Raw genomic sequence first — 21873 nt, forward strand, 5'->3', positions numbered from 1 at the left:
ATATGTAAATGTAGGTAATCTGAAGCACCATTTTTTACATATTGCATTGCACACCAACATACATACACTATTGTGTGAACACCCACAGTCACTACAAGCACAACACTCACCCCCCACCACCAAAAAAATATATACATGTGTCAATACAGGGGTTATCATTTTACCACAGTAAATTCTAAGAACAACACTTATTCAGGACATAAAAAATTGCATGCGAGTATTGTAAAAATACACTCCGCGATAGCAAGTGTTAACACACGACTGATCGTGAGACAAGTGGCACAGAAGGTCAATGAGGATATTTTATTTCGACATGCAAAATGTATTGTGTGGTGCTCTGTGCTCCTTTATTGCAAGATAGTATCACACTATAATTTTTTTGTCTTGCGATACAAATAAGGACTGAGCTAATAAACGTGACGGTAGCGTCAATTCTGGGTTTATTTTACTCAACCTATTTATAGTGAAGAAGTCTTATAAGAAATAATATGCATTTATAGTTCGCTACAGGGTACTTGCTGACTGCAAACGCAGCTGCTGTATAAAAAGCAGGAGGGATAGTAAAAGACACTGTAAAACGAATTACGGGGGTGCTGCAGGACTTTCATTCTCTTATACGCACAGTGACCTTTATTGCCACACACGGGAATTCAGAGCTCTCAGAAAAGCTCTGTTCTGATGTCAGTGAAGGAGCATGATCTCATGGTGGTGCTTCTTAGCCTGGACTGAGACCCTGCTCATAGTTCACTCTGCAACCCTGCTCACCACTATACAGCACTGTTCAACAAACAGGCCGATAAAGCCATTTGTGAAGAGTCATGCTCCCAAAACAGGAATGGAAATTGATCCAGGGAACCCAGGGACCTTGAATGGGGTCGAATGGTCAAAAGGGGCAAATTAAGTGGATTACGTTGCCAAGAGGGTCTATTGGGAGCATCCATTGCAGAAAAGGGCGTAAAGGCTGCACTTATGCTACCTCACATCACAGGGCACTGAAGCAGTAAAAGCGCAGCAAAAATCTGAGGATTGGCAGTTACAACTGAAAAACAAATATTCAATTTGGTGTGGTTTCATCACTTATCAGTTTTAACTGAAAAACTGATATCTTAATCATGTAAAGCACCCACATCAATGAGCATATTTTCAGTATTTAATTACTGACATAGGACTCTCAAAGAAGTGAACAATACTAGTTCACTTTTGAATGTACTGAGTCACTTCGGTCTCAGATTGTGACAGAACAGGAAAGGGGAATGTTGTGTCGTGTGAGTTTATGAAGAGTGGGTGTATATCGAATGCTGTTATGCCAGTGGGCCAGGCATGTGGCTACAATTTAACCAGGCATGATGTTTCCCATAAGCTAAGGGGTCACTGGTAAGGTACATAGATCCCAGGATGTTAGGTCGCTATGATGAGAGCTCATAGCTAAAGTTTGTAATTCACAGGTGGCACTCCCCAAGGATGGCACCAGGTAGGACTGACTGGCTGCACCGTTAATGCCCTATATGTTTAATTTCTTGATTCTTGAAGACTTAAATATGTTACATGACTCACCAGAGCACAGAGCTGCTCCACCGCTTCCAGAATCAGCTCCTGGTGTCCAATGCTCTTTACACCATAGTTCTCCAGCTCCAGGGAAGAGATGCGCAGCAGGTCTTCACCAGTCAAATTCCACTCCTCAAAGCAATACTTCTGAATCGTGGAATGGAGTCCTGTGACAAAGCAGGAAAGAGTCCTTTAACTAACTGCCTGTAGAGCACTTTACGCAGCAGGAAACGGGCCACTGAAGCAGCTTTATACTTGTCCGCCATTAAACAGCTGGGACTGGGTTACTGAAGAAGCTATTACAGAGCAGTGGATGAGCCCATGGAGCAGCTAGTACTCAACAGGAGCTGAGTAACTGAAGCAAGAACCAACACCTGAAACAACTGTTACACAGCAAGAGTTTAACCAGTTGTAATGGAAGAGCATTGACAGACCCCTGAAGCATCTCTAACAAAGCAGGAACCTTTGAAGCAGCTCCAAAAAACAAAGGCCACAAAGCCGCTCAAACAAATCTGGCATAGCAGGATTCAAGGCCCTGAAGCAGCATTTACAAAAACAAGACATAAGCCACTGAAGCAGCTCTAACACAACAAAAGCCAGCCCCTGAAGAAGCTCAGACATAACATGAGCAGCCACTTGTAGCAGATTTAACACAGCCAGTACCTTTAACATAGCAGCATATGGATCCCAGAAGCAACTGTAGCACAAAGGCAAGCAAACCTCTAGAACTGCTCCTAGCAGGAGCTGAACCCCTGTGAAGCAGATTTAACACCGCAGGAGTTGGCACCTAACGCAGCAATACCAGGGAGGGAGGAATTGGAGCGACTCAAAGAGCAAGAGATGGGCCCCCAAAGCAGCACTAAAGCTCCTTAATACCTGCAGGTCTCATGCCACAGCATAGGTGCCTGGGCTGCACCATCTCTCATCATTGTATCGCCTTGAGGTATGTGTGCCACAATCAGTATTTATTTTATGTATTTATTTTGCACATTTGTTAAGCGCACTGTTACCGGAACGGTGTCCTGGCGCTGAATGACCACTATGGTGCGTGACGGAGTGGAATTAGTGTGTGAATAGCCAAGTTTTCAGCACCCTTCTAAAGGGCAGCAGGTCGGAAATCTGCCTAAGGGCCAGTGGGAGAGCATTCAAAGCCCTAGCCGCTCCCAGGGAGAAACTCCTTCCCCCTCTGCCCCCCAACGGGCCTTCCTGACTTTAGGGACTAAGATCAGTCCTTGGTCCGAAGACCTGAGCGACCAGGTCGGTTTGTACCACTGAAAGAACGCAGTCATGCAGTGAGGGCCCAAACCCTTCATTGCTTTAAAAACTACACAAAGCGTCTTAACCCCTTCTATGCTCATGAAGGAGCCGCTCCGTCATGAGCCACGGTTGAGCTGTGCTCATGACGGAGCGGTTCAGTCATGGCCCGCTCGGCACGCCTGCGCTGCGCAAATTTCGCGCCTGCGCTGGACGTTCCATTGAGCGGGCGGGGCCATGACGGAACCGCTCCGTCATGAGCACAGCTCAACCGCGGCTCATGACGGAGCGGCTCCGTCACGAGAATGAGAGCGCCCCCTGGCCCCCCCATCCCCTTAACGCTGCGGCGAAATTACCGCCGCAGCGAAGGGGTTAATGGCTATTCTTTTTCGCACTGGTAGCCAATGGAGCTTTACCAGATCTTGTGCTACCGAAGAGAATTTGGAAGTTCCCGTAAACAAAAGGGCAGCTGCGTTTTGTAAGATTTGTAGTTTATTTAACAGCCCCTGCTGGGCATTTAAAAGCAGGCTGTTACAGTAATCTAGGCGGGATATTGCTAATCTCGTTACTACGGTCTTTCTGTGTACCATGCATGGGTAACCCTCCAACTCCCAAATGCGAGATTAAAAGCCTCGGTCTATCGTTAGACCAAAATCTCACCATGCACACCCAAGCAAGGAAAACGGCTGGAGTCTGCCTTGGACTCCTGCATTCCGCCCGTAAAATTTTACCACTGCTCCCTTTCCAATCAAGGAAACTCCTCATCCAGAGCCTCATTCTGTCAAGGTTGGATTATGGAAACGCACTGTACCTAGGCGCACCGCGGAAAGTAACAACTAAACTACAGGTAGTGCAGTATGCAGCCGCAAGGATTCTTACCAACACCAAGAGTCGTTGCTCGGCCAAACCGGCCATTAGAGCGCTGCACTAGCTACCCGTTTTGGAAAGAGTGCAGTTTAAGGCGCTCTGTCTAACGCACAAAATTCTCAACGGAAAAGCACCCCCTATCCTCAAAGATCTGGTGACTCCATACATCACCTCCAGACCCCTCCGATTACCTAACGCCCACCTAACCCTGCCACCTAAGATCAAGAGAGCACGATCAGGAGGTCGGCGTTTTTCATATAACGCCTCCGAACTGTGGAACTCCCTCCCTCCGGATCTCCGCGCACAGCCCAACCTTCTGACATTCCGAAAATTTCTAAAAACTTGGCTGTTCCCGTAAGCTTCCCCTCTTGATTCCACCTGTACTTGTTCAGCGCTGGGACGCTCACGGGCAGCCATGCGCTTTAGAAATCTCATAACATTAACATCAGGGATAAAAGGCAGCGCTTTTCGTATAGTTTTTAGGATATAGTGGATGGATGAAGACAGGGCGTTGACTTGAGGCCTGAAAGAAAGAGTGTCGTCCATCAGAACCCTCAGGTTTTTAACCTTAGTAACTGGAGAGGGGGGTAACCCCATTTCTTCGGGCCACCATCTTGGGGACCAAAAGTTATCTTTGGCCCCAAATAGCAGGACTTCAGTCTTCGCTGAGTTCAATTTAAGACAGTTTTCTGCCATCCAATTACTCACCTCACGCATACAGTCCCTGAACCTGTCCGCTGTGTCATCCACTCCACCCGGTAGCAGAGACACTACAATCTGTGTGTCATCTGCATACGATGTTACGTTAAAGCCGAAAGATCTTATGACTGGCGCCAGGGTGGAGACGTACACATTAAAAAGGGTCGGGCTCAGGGAGGAGCCTTGAGGGACTCCACAAGGGAGTACGAAAGGGGCCAATTCGTAGTCTCCCATAGCCACCACCTGTGTCCTGCCGGCAAGGAAGGCCTGCAAGATCTTAAGGGCCTTTCCCTGGATTCCGCAGACCCCCAACCGGTCCACCAACAGCCTATGGTGGACCGTGTCGAAGGCTGCGGACAGGTCCAACATGATCAGGGTGGCTCTACCACCTGCATCCATCACTTGTCTTATATCTTCTTCAGATTTTATCAGGGCTGATTCTGTACTATGTCCTGGCCGGAATCCGTGCTGAGATAGATCCAGACGTTGTGCTTTCCCTAGAAATGCGCTCAGCTGAGTGTTTATTAAACCCTCTATGATTTTAGCTGGTAACGGTAACCTAGCGATGGGCCGATAGTTATTAAAGTCGCCCACATCTAGGTTGGATTTCTTTAGAAGAGGTAAGATCGATGCTCGTTTCCAGCGCATGGGGTACTCACCACTTTCCAGCATGTTATTGAAAAGTGGAGTGCGTCTTGCTGCACTGATGGATGGGACAGTTTTTCAAATAGTGGCTGGGCAGGGGTCAACAGGGGAGCCTGATTTAATCCTTCGTATCCACGTCCTGACCTCCTCCTCGGTGATAGGGGAGAAGTTGAGTAATTCTCCTGTATGGCTGTCAGTCTCTGAACTGTCTGGGTTAGTCAGTGGAGGATTGACCTTAACTAGGTGATCAAGGGAGTAAAAGATCTTCTCGTCCTTACCCTGGAAGAATTTGGCCAAGTCTTCACATAATGCCCGACTAGGGGGAATATCCACTGTTTTGGGAGCTGCAAGAGAAGTCACTGTGCGGAATAATTCCTTAGAGGAGTTACTCGCATTCTGAATGCGAGTGGTGAAGAAAGCCTTTTTGGCTGATCGAATCATCTCTTTATAAACTCCCAACTCAGCGTTGAGTAGCTTTTTATCTGCCTCCTTGTAATCTTTCCGCCAGTTTCTCTCCAGTTTTTTACATTTCAGCACAAGAGATTCGTTACAAAAATCCCTTCTCAATCCTTGCTTTATCAGTGCTTCCTTCACCATTAAGGGTAAAACCACTTCATGGACTATGCATTGCATCTGTAGTCTACTGAATCCTTAAACTCAGGGTTGTGCGAATATCTATGTCCGACACTAAATTCAGCCTCTCGAGTAGTACTGCCTAGCAATTCTAAGGCCTAAAAGTACCGTGTGACCCCACCAGCCACATCAGCAGCCTTGTATCTCTGAACCTAGCTATGGAGAGAAGTGGACAGAGCAGGGGGGGGGTCTAAGAGCCTACTTTTCCTGTTCCACGCTGGACATCACGTGATAGGTTACATGCAGATGCAATACAACATAATTGTGTGGTTAACAGTTATTCTCTGGGCATATGAGGCCTCCCTCCATTGCAGCAGCACATGCGGCTATATTAGAGGAATATCCCGAAGATATTCAGTGAATCAATCGCCCCTGCATCCTTTGAACTCACATTTGTACTTCCAATTATTAAATGCTGCTTAAACCTGCAAACAGCGCTCCAGGAGGAAAAGAAAACAACAATAAAATAAGTAAATAATTCTTATGGGTCCTTTAATTAAATTAAAAATCTTTCAACTGACTTTTCAGGACAATTTTCCTAAACACAGGAGGAAGAAAAAGGCTTTGCAGATGTGCACTGGATGTTCACCAGAGATACTACTGTACAAAACAATGTGCAACTCTGAGAATTCCTGATTAAAAGAACTATGAATTTCCCCCCAATTATGATAGTGCAATTAACATTTTGCAAACTGTGGGGTATGGGACTAGGGACAGTGCATACATGTAGCACAATTTTCTTGGTAAACCATTATTTGGGGATTTTTTTTTTAATGCTCGTACCTTCAGCGGACACGCCAGAGGGAGGCCCGCTACAAAACAGAGGGCTTGCGTTTATGCCAGCAAAGATTTGATTGCTGGTACGAGGGATTTACATAGTCCAGAAAAGTGGTTTTACTACACCGCGCTGTCGTTCTTCTTGATGGATTAATGATTCATACACACAAGATCCATACTTAAGTAGACTTCTGGAATACACTAATTCTGGGCACAGTATACCCTGATGCCTTTTACTGTGTAATTATCACTGGAGGTCTAGAACACATTCCGGGTCAGAAAAACAAGCGGAATGAAGAGTTCATACAAAGATTATTGCCCTGAAGAAGTTGCGGTGCACAACCATTAAGCGCAACGAAACACGTTTTGGCTAAAGATTTCAAGATTAAACTGAAGTGACTGTTTCAACAGAGGAACAAGATTGTTTTTTTGTTACTGTATGCAAGGGATTGTTGTTTTTAAAATATGAAAGTAATTTGAGTGGGGGATAGGTTAGTCAGTTATTTCGATTGAGAAGGATAGTGAAGGGATAGAAGAGGGAAAAAGGTTTGCATTTATATAGCGCTTGCTACCCAGGATGAGGGTTGAAGCACTTTTTCAGCAAGTAGCATGCTACTCCGGAACTCAAAGGATTAGGGGCGAATTTGTATAGTGAAATATGAAATTAATTTAAGTAGTGGACATGATAGTCTGCTATTTGGATTGAAAAGGATAGCGGAGGGATAGAAGAGGGAAGGATTTAGAAATCTTTCTTTTTTTGTTTGTTTTGGAGCTCATAGCAGAAGGAGGAGGCTAGGAAGGAGTAAAAGGGATGTGGAGGGGGAAGAGTCAGAAGGAGGGTTTAGAAAGGCTTGTTTTCGGAGATCGGCATAGTAAAAGAGGTACGAGATGATGCAAGGAGGGAAGATTCTAGAAAGGGTTATTTTGGGGATCATAGTAGTAGAATTAGGATTTAGCTTCTTAAGATAACTATAACAGGTGAATGTCTGTGGTTTAGTATGTTCGAAACGTTATGTTGGCACTGAAATTTTCACCTAACTATAAAGCTATGTTAGCCTTTATATTTATTAACTGAATATATGCACACAATAACACACACAATTATCTTTTTTTATTACTTTTTTTTACCAGGAAAGATATAAGCACATGATGGTGATATTTAAGTGCAGTTTTATGGTCTTCTAGCTGAAGCGTCGACATTCATAAATAGCCTCAAGTCATAAATAGCCTCAAGTGGAATTCATTTTTGGCAGTTATGCAGAAACGTTAAGTGTGCTTGGTGCTCAATCATTTATGGAGCTGCTTACTTAGAGATATTCTTATATGTCTTGAAGGATTTGCCGTTTTGCTGCTGAGCTGACAATCATCGAAATTCTTTGGAATTTGTACATCCTTTTGTGAAATATTACGAGGCAGGTAATATCAGCATCCACTAGACGGTGCAGGCCTGGGCGAAGCACTACGCTACGCTCGCGGAGTTTGTGAAGTTTGCGCAACTTCGCACTACGCGAGCTGCACGTAGCACAGTGCGAACACGCGTAGTGCAGCGTAGCGTAGTGCAGAGCTAATTTTTTGCTTGTTCGCGGTCCTGAACGTCATGTTCGCGACCGCGAGCAAGCAAAATGACATCCCGGCGAGATTTTCAACGCGGGAGGTAAGGTTTCTCATTGTGAGTGGTTGCGCATGCTCGCGACCGCTCTCAATGAGAAACTACCAGTTCGCGTTGAGAAAGCTGCAGCTGAAGTAATAATCTACTCGAGCAGCAGAAAACTACAGCTCGCACTGTGCAAGATGCCGTTTTCCATGATTGCACAGTGCCGGATGCTTGTCCGCACTGTGCAATCATTGAAAACACTTCTTGCACAGTGCGAACATGCTACTACGCAGCTCGCGTAGTGCTACGTGAAGTTCGCGTAGTGCGAAGTGCACTTCGCGTAGCTTCGCGTAGCGCTACTTCACGAACTACGCCCACCCTTAGCTTTAAGCTGAAGTTGCCTCCAAATGGGTCTCAGAGCATTGTTCATATTGTGAATAGATTCTCAAGCCACCAAGAAACAAGGGAGGGGACCCGCCTGATGCGAGTGTCTCGCGAACTACAAACGCTACTGTCAGATCTGGTACGACTCGTTATGGCCACCACGGACATGAGTCTGGGTGGAACCCGAGGCCTAGGGATAAATACCAGGCTTGAGCCCCATCAGGCAGAAACGCTGCACTTCCTGACTAAGGACTACCTGTAGGTCGATACAATGTCGGGGATGAAATCCAGGGATGCAGTTCACGCGGGGGAGGGGGGGGGGGGTACATTTCCTTTGCAGGCATGATACCACACAAACTGAACTGCTGCTTTGGGACCACTGACGGCACATGCAGTGCCATCAACTGAACAGTTTATTCATAACACGGCTACTGTATCTGCACCTTGGTAGGATTGTGTTTATACAGCTGACAGTGTTTGTTCACTGCTTGTGTAATCTAATCTGCGCACTGAAGCCCTAGCAAAATGTTTTCTTCAAGCTTATTTACAAAACAATTAACCAGTAGTTCCGTGATGTTTTAAATTAGTTGTCATCTAGTATTTCTGCAGCCCCAGAAGACAAAGAACAAAACTCTTCGCCCCACGCCAAATCAAACGGAACGGGGAGGGACATTTAGGAGTTGTGAGAGGTTGGCTTTTTTCAGTCTTTCGACAGGAACAATGAAGAGAGCGATAGGCACAGATGGCAGACAACGGATATATACTAGGTTTAAAATACAGTGAGGGGAAGAGGTCAAGTAGGAGGTCAGCCCATGTTGTGCATGGCTTACGCACAACTCCTCTACCGCAGTGCAGTGGATTCATGTGATTGGTAAAAAAAATGTTATAGTTGCTTACATAACATCAAATATATATGGAGAGTGGCAGAGCCCAACACCTGAGAAAGATAGTGGAGTCCAAGTAAGCTCCCCAGTGAGCATGCACTTGCCATTTGGCAGGAGCAGTACCTGATTTCAACCAGACATCCAGAGGGCCATGTGGTCATCTGGCCAGTGGTCACTGAGAACGACTTGAACCACCAATTTATTAAATGACCAACCGCAATGGGCCTGGACACCACCATTCTCCCTCCCCCTTCTCTCAGTGAAGCATTGAAGTGGCGCACATCAGACTGCAGCCAAAATTAAAATAAGCTTTACCGGAGGTTAAAAAGATGTAGTGAAGTGTGTGCGCTGTACGCTGCTTCGGTGTGCAATCGTGGCCCCCGACACCTACGCTGTGAGACACCCGATGGAGTAAGTATAATAAAAAAACAGAGAGGACTGGAGGCAAGCCACCATATTGGAAGACCTGCTAGTCTTCTTAAACGGAACGTAAATAGCAAATGGCAAAACAGCTTCCTGCGAGTAAATAAGCAACAGGCACAGCACATACAAAGATTACAGCAGATTCTGCATGTGGCTCTTCTCCTTTTAGTATATTAATAAGGAAGGCACAATGGGAAACAGACCTCTCTCAAGGGCTTACATGCAAACAAACATGCATACCTTCGGTAACGAAAACGTGATGCTAAACAACGCGTAAGCTGCTATTAAACAAAGACTGTTCTGTTTGTGTAAAACTATTGATCTGGATGAAATAATCTTTGTATTGTATTTATGAATTGATGAACACTTTTGTTGGAATATGGATTTGGATTTCCTGACTTGATTAGAGGAATATTTTTTGGCGAAGAAAAACAATTTGAAAAGAAAGGAACTGACACGTACTTTAATATTTGATTGATAAAACTTTTTTTTGTGAATCAGACGCTCCTTCCATTACTATTTTTGTTATCTAAACAACACTGATCCAATCTTGCCCACTGGCATACAATACCTGTGTGGACCGTGAGACAGACAACTAGCCACACAAGTGGGGCATATAAAGAAAACACCCTATCAATGCAAACAGCTCCCTTGCAGGAGCGCAGATGACAAAATAGCCTTCTGGAAGTCGGCATACAGCCTGAGACGATAGTAACAAGCCCCACTACAATGCTCCATTGATGCACCACTGTCTCATACAAATAGAAGATGTGCTACTCTCCGTCTTAAAGCATCAATAACCACCACTAAAGAAACCACAACAAAAAAATCCTCAGAGCGCTCATCATTATGAACGAGCATCAAGATGTTTACCAACTGCCTACCAGCCAAGGAAGAAACACTTGATAAAGTTGAAAATACCATTACTAGAGCAGCGGACTGGGAGCAAGACCACTGACACATGCAGCAAATATCACAGAACTAAAAGATAGGAACAGAAGAACAAGCATTTACAATGCAATAGGTCTCGCAACTGCGAGTTTTGGAGCTATTGGCATTGTAAATGGCAATGCTTTTTAAAAAAATGCACAAAAATAGTTTACCGTTTCCGGAGTGTGCCCGCAGCATGCGTCCCCTTCCTGTAAGCCGTTTTACTGATATTGACATCCAACAGCGGCGCCTTGCTTTACATTAAATCATGCTTGTATGCACAGAATGTTCTATGGCGCAGGTGTTTGATCTTCAGAAATCAATATGCTGCCTTCCTTCCTGGTCATCGTTTTGGTGGCCATAAATATTTGCAGAAGGTGCCCATTTCCAGATGAGATGTATTATTCAAAATGCTGGCCTTGCTTGGTGACAAACTTAATAATTTTAGTTTGCGTGTGCAGTCAACCATGGGGGGTAAGTAACTTCAGCTTTTCTAACTAAAAGATGTGCGACTTCTTTTTGACAAAATGTGCTCCTCCACCACCCTGGTGGCTTTACAGCGGCGGGGTGCTTCGAGTCTGCATCGTCCGTCATTGCACTCAGTTTCGTGCTTTCCTCACTGTGCCCAGACCAGACCCTGCCCACACAGTGCACAAGCGCAGGGGTGCAGTCCTCCTGGACACCCCCTTCAACAGCGACCTCGGTGTGCGACTCGACTGACTTCGGTCACCACCTTCCTGCTGCGCCGGTTCTCAGGTGAATGCGCCCTTGGGCAGATCCGACAGATATGCAGCCAATCCTGTTATTCTCTATAGGCGGTGTGAACGAAGCTCGTTCTGCCATGGCGTTGCATTGTAGGTTATTGGGTTAATCAATGTACACATCATGTAAAGGGAAAAACTACCCCTCCCCAGAACACAGATCACTCAATCAAAATAAACTTTATTTGTTTTTTCACAAATAAAAACCATAAAAGTATGCTAAAACACAGCCCTACAGTACAGATTTAGTCATTAATACATCATATAAAAACAGACAACATATAATCGTTAGCAACCCCAATACATAATAATTGTACACACAATTTTTATTTACAGATTTAAAATCAAGACATAATTATAATAAAAAATTCATCATAACTGACCCTAGAGATAGCAGACTTTGAAAAAACGACAATAAAAAGGGACACAATCTTCGCTCAGTAGCTGAAGAAACAGGAGAGCTGGCCGAGCCTGTATAAAGTTAATCTTTTTTAAAACAGGAATTAAAAAGTATTTCCAGGGGACATCATAAAACTTACATAAAAACATAAAGTGTAAAATGTGGTGTGGGGACATCCCGTTCCAACCAAAGGGTGCTAAGTGTTGGCCTTTCCTGCTGCCCCTTGGTACAGCAAGCAGGAGATGAAATAGATCTAAACGAAATCTGGTCAACAGATAGCGATCATAAATCATAAGGGCCCCCAATAAATATGGCTCAGCCCCATGTGTGGTTTTCAGCATGACAAATTTACGCACACTAGGTTTAGACAATTCGATCTCCTCCCTTTCCTGTGATTTCAGAGTAAGGAAAGTTTCCTTAATTAATCCTATATCTTTTTTACAAATTGTGTCAGGGTTGCTGAAAAGATTTGGGCGAATACGTTTTCCCAGCATTCATTTTATATACTGAAACCACGGGATACTCGGCACGTTATCAAGTTTCATGCAATCTTTTAAATCAGATCACTCAATACAGTGGAGACTTGCACCGCTCCGAGAAGTCAGGGTCATCGATTACACCTCTGTGATGTATGTAATGAAAAGGCGAACCAAGAACAGCAATTTGAGGTTACACTATGTTAGCTTCAGTTTAGGGCTGGGATGTGGCAGACACTGAACAGTTCTTAAATAATCTGTACATACAGGATTCACCCAAGAGCCGAGTCTTTTGCAGGTAGTGAAAAACGTCCACCCAAGCCATACACTGAGGTGTTCCAGCAGAACAAAAGGACGTAGAATGCATCGGAGGGGCTATCCGTGGACCAGGGGCCAAGCATCCCTCGCATTACACCAGCACATTCATGAACAAAGCTGGGGTGGAAAGAGGCATTAACCATTTTGTGGAGTGGATTGATGGGCCACATTGTACACTGCGGGTGGTACAATACACATGGTCGACTCTTCCAATCAGGAGGTAGCCTATACCGTAGCATCTCTGAGCAATGTGAATTGAATTAGCTGTTGCCAAATTGCCTGGGCCAAACAGACGGGGCGAGGAAGGTGGTTCTGCTGAAGGGTTTAATGCGCACCTCTTGCCAGCATGATGTGCCTTGAATTATCCGCATAGGAAGTGAACACAGTGTTTACAGACTGGTTAGAGGAAACTGAGCTAGTCAAGATGGGCAGAGCCAAAAGGAGACCGGGCAGTCACCAAAAAAGCCTTGCTCTCAATCGGAGGCCAGCATTTACCATAAAAGATAACGCGCGCCAATCAAAAGCATGGGTGGAGCTTCCACTCCACTTCCAAAATCAACTCGACGACAATAGATCTCGCAGAGCGAAAACGGGCATGCACTGTGACGCTAGGCGAGACCTAATAAAACAAGCATTGGAAATGCCATAGGTCTCGCATTTGCTTAAGTAGAGCTACTGGCGTTGTAAATGAAGTTGTAAATGGCAAAGTCTTAACTATGTGTTATGGAGTGTATGTGGTGTGTAGAGGAGGGAGGTAAGGCTGAGAGTGGGAGGGAGGCGAGGCTGTAAGTCAGTGGGAGGACATGGTGTGGGTAGGAGGGAAGATACGTTTTTAGTGATAAGGGGGAGCCTTCCAGTAGGAGGCAGGAGATGCTGTCAGCAGGAAGGAGGAGAAGCTGTCAGTGATAAGGGCAAGCCTTTTAGCGAGAGGTGGAGAAACAAACAAAAGGGTGGCAGGTAAAGGGGATTTGGGGTCTGCACATGCGGGGGAAGCAGGTGTGATCGGCACAGTCACTGGAGACTCAAGAGGGGATATGTTATATGCTGCAGAATATTCAGAAAGAATAGTGTCTCACCAGCTCGTCTCCAGACAGTCTCAAACACTCCTGTTATGTTCACTCAGACATGCTTTCCTATCCACGTCTTGTCCATGTGCACATGTTAGATCATATTTCTTTCCTCTTTAGCACCCTCATTTCACTCTCTCCTGAATGCATTTCCTCAATTCACCGCCTTTAAACACACAACGCTGCCACTCACCTGTAAACAATTTCATTTTCTTTAACCTATGCCATGTCAATATTTTGACAACTGTATTCCTCATTAACACATTTGCACAGAAATCACAATTGGAACTGGAGTATGTGACCATCGTTAGGTGGACTGTGCAAAGAGGTCAAGGATTGGATGACCAGGAAGTCTGAATAAGTTTATGATGCGACACACAAAATTAGAACCTCGCACTGCATTCAGCATCATCCCGGAAGCTCCCAATTGTGGCCTTTTATTGACTTGAAGGCGACACGGTTCAAAGCATGCATTAAACAAAAGTAATATGCTACAAACAAACAAAATAATGCAACAGCGCAACACCTTGGAATTAGCAAACACTTTTAATGAATACAAGATTAAATAGAACATAAAAAGTAAGCAGGAACTAAATCGCTCACGTTGATTACTGTAACTTTTTTTTCTTTTCTTTTTTTAATCATTCATTGTTCCGAAGTCAATTGGTGTTTTTGCCATTACAGTTAAGGATATGAGTATATTGCCTCCCAGAAAGATTTGTTTCAAAGTTAATTTTTTAAAACTGCTATGTCTGATAACAGGAAATACACAACCCACATAAAACCCTGGGCACACCTTGGCAATGGACCGGACATTCAAATAATTTTCAAAAGAGCTCATATGGATCTAATTGGCAAAAAGAACTGCATACCAAGGGCTCGAACTAGCAGCCACAGCAGCATGGACCCCGTCAGCTGATCAACAACCAGCGCAGTCAGGCAGTGGGAGAAGGCATGCGACACACAACAGCTGCTGAAAGAACAGGGGAGCGCTTGTCACGAGCTCCCCATGCGAATATTACTGCCGTGGAGCTTCGTTAACCAAAAACATTTTTACAGACTGTCAAACAACGTACCAGGGTCCTTGAAAAAATGCATATAGAGCAACAACTTCTTTAAAAAAAAAAGTGCCTACCCAAAAATTAAAAGACTGTACTCCCGCCAGTAAAAGATCCAGTCCGGGTGGGCGAGGCCAAAAGTGGACAGGGCGGTAACAAGGAGGGACTAAGATGCCTCCTTTATAATTGAAAGCCAGCGTTTACCCTGAACTATGACGCATGCCAATGGGAATGAGGAGCGGGGCTTCAAGTCCCCTTCTCAAAGTGGATTGATAAGCCCTCGCAGAGCGAGGAGCGCATGTGCGCTCCAGTGCTAGGTCTGCGAGACCTAAAAATCCTCTGATGCTCAGAGTTCCCAGAACAGCTTGAGAGGGATGATGTGATCGCCTTCCTAAAGACTTTTTTCCAAGATGTTACTGGTTTAACGTTCGAGCCGATGTTAGAATTTCAGCATGCACACAGATTGAAGAAAAGCCTGTTGTTTTTAAGGTACCAATGAGTAAGGGAAACATTCCAGAGGCGAAAAGCAAAATGTCATTCCAAACATGGCCAAAAAGGGAAAGGCTTCCAAGCACTTGACTACGACTTCAGATAAAGGCTATTTGAGCCTCTCAAAATGTTGATAACATGTGGAGGTTTTACTACAGAGTTTACTGAGTAGGGGACTCTGGTTAGACACCTAAAAGAAAGACCTCTCTCAAGCATGGAAAACTCCCTTCCACTGTTGAATTTCCTGCTTTTCCCGGTAGCAAAGTAAACTGAATCAGGAGACGAAAAACAAACAAATAGACCGCTTTGAAGAAGTCACGCACCACTGGGCTTCCAGTGAGAAACTGACTCCATGATTCATTAGGCCCAGCCACCGGACTACTCCCATACTCAGTATTTCTACGTTATACTCCTATCACTCTCTGAACTACACTGAGAGGCACCACCATCCCATCAGAGCTTACCAGACTACAGCTCTATTTGGAGAACCCCTTCCCTCTATAAAGGAGGGGGTCTTCCCAGACAACCTAGTTCTCTCGAGTTGAAGTCCACACGTTTAAACTCTTAAACAAAAAGAAGTCCCCACTGACATACACAGGATGCCACTGGTAGTCTCATACCCCACAATAAAAGGTCGGTCGTTTCACATAATGTAAATGGGCTAATGCACAACATCAAATGGAAAACAAAAAACATTCCTCAAAATGCACGCACCCGATATGGTCCTTTTGCAGGAATCACATCTGGCACGAACTGAAACAGAAAGCGAAGAAAGAATTGGCGGGAAGGGTGCATCATGACTGCAAACCCCTGGCATGCAATAACCTTAACACAACTCAAACGCGAAGGAAAGGTGCAGTGGCTATTCTGCTCCACAAATTTCTCCCAATCCGCTTTGCCCAAATTTGGTCAGACTCTGCTGTTATCTATGTCTTTGTGAAATTTGATGTACAGCAACAAACAATAATAGCAGGGTTGATATATGCCCCAGTGGGAGACAAACGCATTTACATTAAGACTTTTACCATACTATTACATTCTCTTTCATGTAGCAAAATCTTAATAGGAGATTGGAACTTGGTCCTGGAACCCTGCTGGACAAGTCCCAATGCCATACAGACTCGAACATGCAGGACTGGCATCTATTGCAGGATGTGATCAATGACGTCACACTGACCAACCCTTGAGCCTGCCTACACAACAGAGTTCATGTTTACCTCATGCCAACATGGCGCACACATCCACTTTGACTACTATCTAACAACTACTTTACTACCGGAGTACAATCCACTGGCATCATACCATGTAGCATATTGCATCATGACACACAAACACCTTAGATCTAGGACTACAAAAAACACCTCAAGGCATGTGGAGGATAAACCTGTCCTATTACAAATCACTGGAAAATGATTGTAAAACATTTTTAAAAACACAATCATAATTGGCCTCCTGTTTGACCATAAATGAAGGCACAGTTACTTAACCGCAAATGCTGTGGTCAGTCGGAAAGGTTAGTATTAGAGGAGAGTTAATGAGGGATTTGTCCAGATGAAACAACAAAAAAAACCAACATGCTCTTCAAGACAAAGTCAAAACCCTCATACATACATATAATCAGGACCCCAACCAGGAGGCATTACAAGCCCTACTTCAAGTAAAATAGATCCATACCTCCCTAATGAAATCACAGACAGAAAATGTCCTATTTCACGATGGCAGTGCCACTACGAGAGAGGAGAGAAAGCGATCGGTCTTCAGGCCCTTCAACTTAAATAGGAAGAATAACAGCCAATACCTGCAATATACACAGTACAGAGGACATTATTGACACATCCAATCGATTTCCAACGGCCTTCTAGGACTTTAGTAGATGATCGAACAAAGAGGACACTAGCAACAAACGGGACTTGGAAGGTAGTGGTTTTCCTGCTTCCAACTGAAATCATTATCCCTAGAACTAACGCAAGCGCGGGAAGCAGAAATCTCCACTGAATAAATAGCATTAGGAATCGATGCCCTTGCAGCAATCAAAGTGATAAATTGTTTGCAGGCATAGCCCCGGACACACAGTCCCACCAGAATTCAGTGCCGCCAATATCTATCTTCTTATAAAACCAGACAAAGACCTATCAAGGTGCAGGGTATTCAGACCAATCTCCTTAATACACATAGAGCTAAAAATATATGTGCCAAAATACTGGCAACACACCTGGCAATATGTTTGCCGGTTTTGGTACCACCTACGCAAGTGGGATTTGCCCCTCATTGCTCCTCTGCATCCCAACTATGGTAACTTTCACATGCTTTATAGCAAGTCAAAATAACAAAGATGAGAAGGTGGTCGTATCGGTGGAAGTGAAAAAAGTGCTGGTCAGAATAAAATGGGGCTATATGTTCCAAAACTAGAAAGAAATTGGGATAAAAGTGAGTGCTCACCAAAATTTAAGTGGCTATACACTAACCCTACAGCCACAATAGTGGGTAATAGCTTTCACTCCCCTGCAATCAATATATCCTCGTTCTTGTGTTAGAACCGCTAGTCATGGCAATACGAAGAGATCCCCTCATTAAAGGGATACAAATGCCAGTAGGTAAAAATTAAGTACTCCTCTTAACGGACAACATCCTATTTACACTGTCTGATCTACAACAGTCGATACTAGTCTTAATAGAAAGGATATCAGATTTCTCCACATTCTCCAGGTACCATATTGACTGGAGTAAATGCAATGCTCTCCCTTTGACCTCCATAAGCACAAAAAATACTTTACGGTCCTCTCCTTTCTCCTGGACGTGCCATAATCTTAAATACCTGGAGATTCGAGTCAGAAGGGCACTGCATACAATGCAGGACAATCTCAAAGCACTTAAGAAGATCCAAAGGGACATCGCTTGCTGGTCCCAACTGAATCTTTCAGTATGGGGAAAAGTACAATGCATCAAGATGAACATAATGCCTTGCTTAAGCTATTTATTCGCAATGCTGCCACCACAAATCCCATCAACCCTGGAGTGTACGCCCTCTGTATTTGGAAGGCATAGTTGTGGCATGGAAAAAATCCCGACTCAAACTAGCCACGGTACACTCATCTACAGACGTGGAACGCTTTGGCTACCGCGGTTGTATGATGTTGCAACGCATGCCTTTTCCACGCATGTGTTACAACGGAATGCCATTTCCATCCATATGGTTTGCCAAGGCTTGTTGGCTACGATTCGAACTGCAGAGCACTCCAGGATCAGAGACTATGTGTTTACCCGGGTGCGTCAATTCATGTCTTAATGCGTGCCTAGACAAATCTGTCCAGGTGTCGACTGAGTAACCACTGGGAAGCAAAACTGAAAAGTATATAGGTGTCAGCCATGTTCCTTTCTGTACAATGGAGACAGCAATTTACCACCAGGTGGAATCCAATACAAATGTTAATTGCTATGGTCTATGATGAAATACTGGTCTGTACAGATGTGCAAGGAATACCCACAAGGGTGGCTAACCTGTTGACACACGGTGTGCCCTAAAAACGATGCACGTTGTATATTAGTCCGTCCTCTGACAACGTACTCTGAGGGTGAAAACTGTCCAGAGTAAAGACATTAATTGAAATAGCGCATAAAGCGTTATCAGCACTGGAGGCTCACTTTTGTTCATGGCTCTACAAATAGAGAAGAAGACCAGCAGAAACTCGATAATTTCGACAATTTATACGTTGCTACATGTATATATATATATATATATATATATATATATATATATCCATTTAAAGCGCAGCAGCCGCCGCACTCCGCTATGACCCCTCCTAGTGCAATTTATTTACAGTGCCACAGCCAAGATGATTCCTTCAATATGTTTCACCTTGTTTTCCAGTCTTTGTACAGAGACTATAGATTATAGAGGGAAATATGTAGTAATGTAACAAACAACTAATATTTATAAATCCATCTTATTTCAGAGTGTCTCACCGGACCACAGTTATTCAGAATAGGATAGGAATGGTTGATCTCTGTATACTGAGAGTAGATGTCTCATTTAACTATTTCCCCAGATGTACAGCCAATTCCTCTCCGCTGTTCAATCCCAGTGGTACGTTGGTCATGAGGTCTATAATGTACCTTGATTCTAGGCGTCTCAGTGTTTTAAAATCATGGATGGATTTGTAAATATTAGTTAAGTTTGTTACATTACTACATATTTCCCTCTATAATCTAAATCTAAATAAATTGCACTAGATTAAGCTGTAGGGATATAAGACTCGCCAATACATGGCTTGATGGACGGTTGGAAACCTCGAAAGGAGGGGGCTGTATGGCTTTACGCCCCCAAAAAATCTCCCCGGATGTGGCAACACGGGGAGCTATGCCGATACACGGCAATATTTATCTAGTTTTCCAATGTGTCTAATATAACGCATCAGGATGTTACTATGTATTTACATGTTCCAAGATGGCGTGACCTAGAGAATACTGAAGTCCGTCAACCATGTCTATGATTGTCTGTAGCTATTTCCCAAGCTAACTCGCACAATGTAATTGACACTGATGAAGGCGTAATGCTGAAACGCGTCTGTTAAACTTTGTGAATAAACCTTGATGGTGTGAGCACTGCAAAAACTTTGGTTCCACGAGTGCGGTTCTTTAGAAAAACGAGTTCTGAAGCTGAGCATAATATATATACGCACAAAAATTGCTAAAGTGAAGTTATCTTTTGCACAGGTTGCATATAATTTACTATGCATTTATATGGTACAGGTTTGGTTGTTTTTTGGTTACGTTTATTAGTTGTCACATGCACGATTCATTTTTGACCACCACACATGCACACACGGTGTACACAAATCTTATTAATTTTGTGCCAAAGCACGTTCAGCATGTTTGAAGGATTTCGTTTATTTTCCCCACACGAGGGATAGGACTGAATAGATGACCAAGGTATTTATGCAAACAGTGCTGAGCCATGATTATACAGAGGAGGACTCATCCGAACTACTCAAATCCCTTGGTTGATGCTTCAAACAAAAACAAAAAGTTGAATAATATTTTAATATTCTATAAAAACTGTCAAGAACCCTTTATTGTTCACGGGGCTGAGAGCATAATACTTGGTCTCACATCATGATGATTTTGCACAAATTGATGATTTCTGTTGTATGAAAACTGTATACAAGACCTACATTTTCGGATGAGCCAGAACTTTCCTGAATGGTACAAGAGATGCTGTCCGTTTTCATATTCATTTTGCAACTCATATGGAACTTATGATTATTCAGATTTTTCACATTATTTTGTATATCCTACCAATGTTCTCCAATATCTTGCTGATCTTATCAAAGGAATCAGCAAGGTCATCACAGAGCTCCTGCGATGGTGTGACTTCAAGCTAAACACAGGCTCGATTTGATCATTCCAAAAAGATAAAAATACTTTTTTGCGCCATTTGTAGCTCGTATTGCCATCGTAATCTGCCTGAGCTTTGCTGGCCACTCTTTTCTACTTACATAGCAAGGTCTTTAAGCATTTGTATGTCTGCTTCAGAGTAGATTTTCCTCCATTTTCTTTCTAGCATCTTGCACATTAATTTAAGTGTTTTAATGATTAGTTATACCAAGGTGTACATGGTCTGCGACGAGGTATCAGATTGGTGTAGGGAATCAATTTGTCCAATTTTCTAAGATCCCCAGCTCATGTGAAAGATAATTGACCTCCACTAAGTTCTTAGGGTCAAAGCTGTTTGAAAGGTTAAAAAGTGTCTTTATATTTGGTTTATTCAGTTTATACCAAACACTTCCTTTCCTTGTTGGCATAGTAGCCAACTTTGGCAAACATGGTTCCTTCATCACTTTATGAAATGAAACTAAGGCTTGGTCTGTCCAGTGTAGTGGTAAAATCACTTTAACAGAAATCATTCCATCTGGGGCAAAATAAGATCCAGAGTATGTCCAACCCAATCAGTGAGGCCATGTACTCGTTGTAGATTCAAAATCTCACAAGATTCTAGCAGTTCTTTAAAAAGAGCAACAGGTACCCCTCCGCTCATAAGCTGAAGTCCCCCAAAATGAAGTGTGACGGTGCAAGCACAATGCTAGAGAGAACTTCAATCAGGGGATATTGGTGTGAATTTGGAAGCCCTGGAGGTCCATAGTGGATGCCTGAAAAGGCACTACCCTTTTCTGTTTTGAGGGTAAGCCCCAGAATTTCAGGACCTCTTCAAGTGAGAGAGAAGATAATCAATTTTTCATTATATAAGACTCCTACTCCTTCTTCCTTTTTATTTACCCATGGTTTATGGCAGGCTTTAAACCCTGGAGGACAAACTAAATCTAAGTCTGCTACTAAGTTGGGGTTGAACAGGTCTCTGCTATACCCAGTACATCCCAGTCTCAAGACTCTGGTAGCCAAGGGGATTCTGTGGCATGTTTCACTAATGATTTTGCATTAATAGGTCACACCTCAGAAGTGCAGATTTCTTACCTTTGATACATGGAATGGGTCTGGCTCTACCCTACAAATAGTAGACCTTAGGGAGAGGTTGCTATACTACTTACCAACATGTAGCAGTTGGTCTCCTGTATAGCCATTCCTAGGTCCCATGCTGGTCACAAAAAATACCCCATACATATTGGGTAAAACCAGCAGCGTGCCTTCAGTTTGCTCGCTGTAGCATTGGCCTGA

General features: G+C 43.8%; 1 protein-coding gene across 3 annotated transcripts in view; it reads right to left on the reverse strand.

Moving 5' to 3' along the window:
- CNKSR1 (connector enhancer of kinase suppressor of Ras 1) overlaps positions 1 to 21873 on the reverse strand; it is a 344769-nt gene that overhangs the window by 315711 nt on the left and 7185 nt on the right. For all 3 annotated transcript variants that reach the window (XM_086957647.1, XM_086957646.1, XM_086957648.1), the window contains exon 2: positions 1555 to 1712. In XM_086957647.1, the coding sequence (XP_086813773.1) occupies positions 1555 to 1712 (158 nt within the window). The remainder of the gene's footprint in view (positions 1 to 1554; positions 1713 to 21873) is intronic.

This window comes from Lissotriton vulgaris, chromosome 2_1 (genome assembly GCF_964263255.1).
Source record: "Lissotriton vulgaris chromosome 2_1, aLisVul1.2, whole genome shotgun sequence".
NCBI classification, from domain to species: Eukaryota; Metazoa; Chordata; class Amphibia; order Caudata; family Salamandridae; genus Lissotriton; species Lissotriton vulgaris.